Consider the following 7,466-nt stretch of genomic DNA (forward strand, 5'->3'; position numbering starts at 1 on the left):
TCCTTCACATTTCCGAACGCGCAGCTAAAAATAAGCACGATGACGATGTCATTTGCAGAAACTCTAATCCGCATTAAAAACTTAGCAATAATGTCCCCAGTGTCCTAAACACAGCCGATCTTAAAAATGAAGCATCGAGCACGTCACGGCCGGGCACGCTGCCTGCTGTTGGGTGCGGCCGAACCGGAGGTGGGGGAGCAGCTGCTCCCAGCCGTGACCCCGACCCTCAGGGGACGAGGACCCCAGCCAACCGCTCGGGACGGGGTGGGGATTAGAACCGAGAGAACACCGGGCCCGAGTTTGAGTCACTTTTCCAGAGACCAAGAATTTACTGGGCAGTCACAGCTTTGGTAGCATGGGGGAGAGGGGCTGACTTGTGAATTTAAATCGGTTTCATGTTTTACTCTCAGGAGCTGAGATGAACCGAAAAAAAGCATTGACCGCAAACCGTGATTACGCGCACACAGGTGTCTGCTGAGCCCCGGGTTGGGCCCGTGTTCGGCCAGCTGCTTACGTTCAGGGCGTCTGAACGATCATCCTCTGGCGGTCGTCAGTCGGCACCCGCTTCAGTTAGCTGAATCTCCCTCAACACACAGCGGGACGAAAAGCAAGTTCGTTTTCAAGGGTCACCGGCGGGACACTTTGGACCTCCCTGCGGTGACGTCCCTTGGCCCACGTCCTCGGCGACCACCAGGCTGGGGCTTCTCTCTCAGAACCGCCCCCCCCCAGCTTTCACGACCTCCGACTTAAAAGCAGAGACTGCAGGTTCTACCGCTGGGTGAGTCCCCGGAAGGTCACGGGGGACCGAGCGCGGATGTGACATCGCAGCTGCTTCTGCTCGGCCAGGGGCTCCCGGCTGTGACTGCGCCTCGTCGCTCCACTGTGGCTGGAAAGCACCGTCATCGCGTGACCCGGTCCTTCAGAGGGAAGACGTGCCGTGGCTTCTTCTGGTTCAACTCAAATTTAAAAACGGAATCGTGGCATCGAATAAAGGAGAGAAGCAGACGTCACCGCAACGTTACTTCTCTCCCCTGGGTCGCCTTCTGGCCCGAGAGCCTGGCTGGGGCCCAGAGGCGTCCTGAGCCCCCACCAGCAGAGGGGACAGTAGGGTGCGCCCAGACGTGTGGGCTCACGTGCACCCCCCGCACACCCTCCGGGGCCCGTGAGCGTGAGGGCTGCCGATGGCTTCTCAGGATGGCACGCTGCTGCTCCGAGCACCCGTCCATGGTGGACCGGGCTCTTGCTGCACGAGCCCAGACGTCTGGGAGTTGGACCCACACGCGGGGCCGTGGGCCACATGCTGAGTCCCTGCTGTTAGGACCTGCAGGCAACCGCCTTGTCACCCTGGCCCGGTCACGTGGTTCGTTCCAGGGAAAGGACCCCAACAGCAGGACCTTCCCGGGGTTCTGTGGCCCACTTGGGGACCTGTCCAGGCCTCGCCCGAAGTGACACTCCAGCCATCAAAGGAGCGAGAGCCTGGCAAACCACTGTGGCTTTGGCTCGATTTTTGGGACCAGAATTGACAGAACACAGCACATCGCGTTTCCCGTGGGCGGAGCCGAGGGCTCCGGGGACCCTCGGAGCCCAGACAGCGCCAGTCTGAGGTTCGTCCCGGCCGGACGGGGGTCAGCGCCCCTTAAGAGTGAGCACTGAGGCGGAGGTCGGGGCGGTGCAGACGGGGTGCGCCGGGCAGCTCCTCGCTGTGAGCCCACGAACTGCTGGCGGGTCGGCCGCGTGGCGCACGCACCGCGTGTGCTGTGCAGCATCGTGAGGGGTCCGGCCTGGCACATCGCGGCCGTGACAACAGGACCCCCCCACAGCGCCACGGCCTGCGCCCGGCGTGCGTGTCCACGTTCCACAAGGCCGAAGGAGGGCCCGGCGCTGCGTCTCATGAACTGAAGTGACCCGCCGCCCGCTCACCAGCGCGCCCCCCGCCAGCCCCGCTGTGGCCTTGGTGGCGGAGCTGGCAGCCTCCTGCCTGCGCGTCCTTGGCCGGCACAAGCCTGTGCGTTTACGAGGCGTCTGGACGCCCTCCCTCGACACCAACGAGGCCCGCCCCTCACCACCGTGCCGCGAGCCCGCCCGCCCCTCTGCCGGCCTCTCACTGACCGCGTCCTGTCCTGGGCCGTTCCCTGCCCCCTCCTTCCCGCCACTGTCACGCTCACCGGCTGCGGCGTCCCCGAGGGCCGCACGGGATGGAGGTGGCGGGCGAGGCCACGGTGGCCTGGGCGGTGATGGACTCACCAGGAGCTGGGACCGCGGCTGGTCACGGGGCCTGACACTGAGGGGTCTGCGGGCCGTGCCGCTTCCCCTGAGAGGGCCGCGCTCGTCCCTCGTCTGCACCGCCTGTGTCCCGAGCTCCCGCCTTCCCGGCACGCCTGGAAGGACGGACGGGAGCCAGCCTGCCGGGGGAGCAGGCCGCAGCGCGCCCGCCACCGTCCCAGGCAGCTGCGGTCTGGGCTGTCTGTTCCCAGGCACAAGCAGGGTCCGGAGAGGGTGACGCAGCCAGTGAGGATCCTGAGTCACGGGTCGTGGCCAGCAAACCCGGGTCGCTAGTGCCCGTACCGTCACCAGGGCCAGCGCGGGCCCCAGCCAGGACGTGGCCCGCCTGGTAGGCTGGTTGGGACTAGTTACCTGGGTGAGGCTAGTTACCCAGATGAGACTAGTTACCCAGGTGAGGCTAGTTACCCGGATGAGACTAGTTACCCGGGTGAGGCTAGTTACCCGGAGGGCACTAGTTACCCCGTTGAGACCAGTTACCTGGATGGACTAGGCACCCGGTCGGGACCAGTTACCAGCCTGCGCCCGGGCTGGGGCGGGACTCGCTCTCCCCGGAGACCGCACGCGCCCGGCCGGGGCCCTGGGAAGGTGGTGGGCGTTGGGGCACTTACGATGGGGCTGGCGTTGATGTAGTCCGAGCTGCTGTGGCTGCCCTCTGGTCTCAGCAGGACCCTGGAGTGGTCGTCTGCAAGCAAGCCGAGAGCACGGGGTTAGGCCCCATGCAGCCGCGGGGGTGCGTGGAGCGGGGGCCCTGGGCGCCCCAGCTGCCACATGGTCCCCCTCGGCCGCGCTCGGCCATGCCGAAGGGCCCTGAGCATGACCTTTCCCCCCTCCCCGCCAGTCACGGTCCGTCCACGCGAGGGGGAAGGCGTCAGGGTGTGTGGGGACGACCACGCCCAGCTGGCACGGCGCGTGTGGCCCGCTTCTCTACGCCGCGCTCCAACGCCGAGGCCAGGCGCCCTCTGCAGTGGCACGGAGCACCTCTCAGCCACACACGCGTGCGGCAGCGTGCGCTAGGCCGCTAGGCCGCCGGTCAGCACAGAGTTCTGTCGTCCGGGAAGCGTTACGTCCTGGAGGCTGCGGGTCGAGGTTTCAAAGGCAGCAGAGAGACAGGGATGCAGAGGAGACAGAGGGGCCACGTTCGCTGACAGAAACGGCCAGAAAAGGCGAAACGTTTTGACCGATGTCGGAGCCAGACACGTCGGTGGGGACCGAGGACATGCGCTCTGGCAAATGTGTTTGATAAGGAATTTGTCTTGATTTTGGCCATGGAGCCACCGCCCCGTACGTGCAGTGACATCCCTCTGCCTGTCGTCAGGGACGTTCAAAGCGGGACCCTCGGTGGCACGTGGAGGACAGACGTGGGGAGGGGAGGTGGGGACTCGCCCAGGCAGTGCTCGCAGTGGGGTCCCCCATGAGACGCCCGCTTTCCTCCCCGCTTCGCTGGGTGTGCAGCCACCCGCTCGCGCCTGCTTCACGATTCTGGGGCTCGGGGCATTGGCGAGTCCGGTGACAGGATTCACTTGGGGACCATGTCTCCCAGACCAGGCGCCTCCCTGTCGGCCTTGTTAAGACACCAGCGCTGCCCTTCCCGGCAGAGACGAGACGGACAGAGCCCACGCACGGCGTGGTGTGCACGGGCGTGTCCGTGGCACGCGCCCACACACCTGTAAGTGTTCTGAGGTGTGCGCGGTGGCGGTTGCCTGGCCGCCCGCTGAAGTGTGCATAACGATGCCAAACCCCACGGACTCGACGGCTTTGGGCTCCTGCACAAGTCTATTCTCGAGAGACTGAAATGGGCAGTGGCAGGAAACCGAACTACAATTTACCAGAAGAGCTGCCCCCGCCGCCCCCCCGGCACCTAACAGGCTGCGACACGACCCCCACACGGCGTTCCGAAGGCGGGCTCTTCCCGGGGTGCTGCACGGGCGCCTTGGGCTGGAGCCGGAGCCGGGACAGCCGCTCGGACGCGGGCGCCCCTTCCTGAGGGCCGGAGGTCCCGGCCTGGCAGAGCCTAGATCGAAAGAGCGTGCTTCCAGACGCTTCCGGAGGGCCCGGGTCTCCCAGGAGCCCCTGCCTCCTCGTTAGTATCGCCAGCACAGGCGGCTTCAGGGCCGCCGCCTGAGGACCTTCGCACAGAGCACGGTCCTGGGGGCAGCGGCGGGCGCAGGGAGGAAGGACCGGGGCCCACGGACTCCTGGCCTCGGCCTCGCCGTGCGGGCCCAATGCTGCCCAGAGCCGACGGGCCTCCTGTGGTGCTGCGCAGGCCCAGACGTGGGGGGCCTGGGCCCCCCTCATCTCTAAGACGATGCAGCCGCCCTGCCCCTCAGGCGATCGGGCCCAGTAAACCAGGGCCAGCTGGACTTTCCAGATGGACAATTAAGAAAAATGCTTCATAAGTTTGGGAGTCTGGTGAATAAAAACGCACGGGACGAGCCTGGCCCTGGCGTGTCGCTGGGTCGTTTGCCTCTGACGAGGCGCCCAGCAGCTTTTATCAGTGCTGCTGCCTCTTTCGACCTCGGGGTCGCTTCTAAGTGTTTCATGCCCGATTCTGCCCGTCTGTGTCCTCTGGTCTTGTTCCGGGCAGCTGAGCACCTCGCCACGTTTCTCGCAGTGCGCGTCTCGCAGGGAGCACCCCTCGGCTTCCGCGTGACCTGCTGTCGCCCGGTGCATTTAACTGACAAGGAAAGATCCACGGCGGCCACTCGCTCCGTCGAGGGGGAGGGAGGTTCCCCGCTCCGTCGAGGGGGAGGGAGGCTCCCCGCTCCGTCGAGGGGGAGGGAGGCTCTTCTGAGGAAGATCCCTGACTCGGGCTGCCGTGCTCGCTCCCTTCCTGAACCTCTGAAGCGTGGGCCGTGTCCGCTGCCTCGTTCGAGACATTTCGCGTCTCTCTGATACTTTGTTCTAAATGTAGTTTCACATGTGTCACCTGCCTTCTTCCCAGAACACTCTGCCGCCGATGGAGTGGGAACCATTTTCCCATTTTAGGCTGAAAAAGCTAAGTCCCAGAAACACCCCGTGAACAACCGGGCAAAGGCCACCTGGCCAGCAGCCAAGAGCCCAGGTTTCAATCCCAGCCCTGCCTGGCCCGGTGGCACCTGGGTCGATTATTCAATAGTTTGAAGTTCACGTCTGTCATCTGAAGGGCAGGGTGATGCTGTTCACCTCACAGGGTCGCTGTGACCAATGGCGCACACTAAGCGCTCGGCGTAACGCCTGCCCCATAGCACGGGTTCTGGGGACAAGGTCGAGGTTATACACGGAGCAGCAGGACAGATGCCGGGCAATGCCGGGCTCCTGTGCGTCAGTGACGGGTGTCCCTGGGCCACGTGGGTGGGTGCAGGACCACGGGAGGGGACCTGGCTGGGGGGGACGCTGTGCAAGCCCCCCAGTCAGGGCGGGGGCCCCAGGACACAGGAGGTGGGGTCGCGGCTGAGGGCAGGAGGGATGTGGCCCGGGAGCCCCCAGACCCCGGCTCAGCACCCCTTCTGCAGAGAGGCCCCCTCAGAGGTGGACGGGGACCAAAGCCAGGTGACGCCCGCCGACCCTGGGGCCTGTGGGTGATGCGCACGTCACTGGTGGGCGTCTGCCGGCCCGGTCTCCGTGCGGGGCCCGGCCTCCCGCGCAGACGGGCGTCTCCATGGTCCAGTCCCGCAGGCTCAGGGACGATGGCAGTGAGCGGCTCTGCCAGGCAGTCCCGGGTGAGCAGAGCTGTGGCCTGCTCTGGGCCACCCCTCCAGCCTGTCCCCACCCTTGGCATTGTGTCCTGTGGCTGCCATGACAAGTTCCCACAAACCGAACTGGTCGGGACGCCACGTCATCACCCCAGCTCTGCGGGTCAGAAGCGTGAGGCGGGGCTCCCGGGAGAGCCGGCCCGGGCCCTCACAGCTCTGGCCACCGCCAGAGCCTCGGCTCGTGACCCTCCCCGTCATGCCTGTCACCGCGGCCTCCCTCTGCCTCCCTCTGCCGCGAGGCGCCGTGCGGACAGTCGGGACAGATTCAATGGGGACCTGAGTGTCCTCTGCGGCCTAATTCCTTGTCACGCAGGTGGATGCTCACGGGCTCCAGGGACAGACGCGTGGGCACCTTCAGGGCCACTGTCTTCCTGCCACGCCCAGCAGGACAAGGCGCCACCCGCTGAGACGCAGGGTCCCTCGAGCGACCCGTTCCTCCTGCCCCTGCAGACCACGTGGCCGGCCAGGCGGATGCCACCGCCCTCCCGCAGTGGCGAGGCCGGCATGGCACCGACGGGCGCCCCCGGGAAGCCTCCACCCGCGGCTCCTGGGCAAAGTGCTGGCCGGAAACACACAGGGCGTGGGGGTCTCCGTGGCTGTGTCTGCGGGACCCCCTCTTCCGGGGGACCCTGTGGTGAGGTGGGCACTTTGACGGGTAGCAGAGAACCCGTCTGCCGTGGCCTGCTCACAAGCTTCCCAGGCGAGGCTGCCAAGGCTGGCTGGCCACGTGCGCTGCAGGGCCGTGGGGACGCGGGGGCTGGTCACTGCTGGCCTCAACCCCACGGCGGCCCAGCCCCTGTGCCAGGACGGCGCAGAACAGCAGGTCTGGGGACCAGGCCGGAGAGCCTCGTGTGAGCTGGCAAGACAGTCGACTCCTACCTGGCTGGTTGGTGTAGAGAGGGACTCGTGGCCGCCGGGAGGAGACGCCTTTTATCGGGGATGCGTCACTTCGGAAGGCAGTGGGTGTGAACCACACTGGACGGGCGAGGCGCCAGGGCCGCCTGTGTCAGGAAGGCCCAAGGCTCGGGCCCTTTCTGCAGCCCGAGGTCCCCAGCGCTGATCTGAAGTGACCGGGGCGGGCACAGAGAGCGGCCGTGCCACACGCGAGCCGAGGGTGCGAACGCGGACTCCGTGGGGCCACCGCGCCTGTGCCACGCCTGTGCTTGACGGCGCCGCCCCAGGGGCAAAGCCTGACCAGGACACTGTGCCGCCAGGATGGGTCCTGCCTCTTCCCTGCTCCCCTGAAAACAGAAGCACCCCTGCCTGAGCCACGCTGCAGGCGGGACGGTGTCTGCCGGGCGCAGCCGGGAGCGGCCGCGGACCTGCTGTGCTGTTTCGGACGCCGACGAGCACAGCCTCCCACGAAGGGGCGAGAGGCGATGCCGCCCGCCTGCATCTCGACCGGTGCCTGGGCAGGGCGTCCAGCACCTCCCCCGCCCGTCAGGCCGAGGC

The 7,466-nt window shown here is 66.5% G+C and overlaps 1 protein-coding gene across 1 annotated transcript in view; it reads right to left on the minus strand.

The window, feature by feature from the left end:
- The window catches only part of PTPRN2 (protein tyrosine phosphatase, receptor type N2), a 269,989-nt gene that overhangs the window by 31,679 nt on the left and 230,844 nt on the right, over positions 1-7,466 (minus strand). Inside the window, exon 11 of the mRNA XM_023523601.1 lies at positions 2,892-2,965. Coding sequence (XP_023379369.1) covers positions 2,892-2,965 — 74 coding nt within the window. The remainder of the gene's footprint in view (positions 1-2,891; positions 2,966-7,466) is intronic.

This window comes from Pteropus vampyrus, unplaced genomic scaffold, assembly GCF_000151845.1.
Source record: "Pteropus vampyrus isolate Shadow unplaced genomic scaffold, Pvam_2.0 Scaffold396, whole genome shotgun sequence".
NCBI classification, from domain to species: Eukaryota; Metazoa; Chordata; class Mammalia; order Chiroptera; family Pteropodidae; genus Pteropus; species Pteropus vampyrus.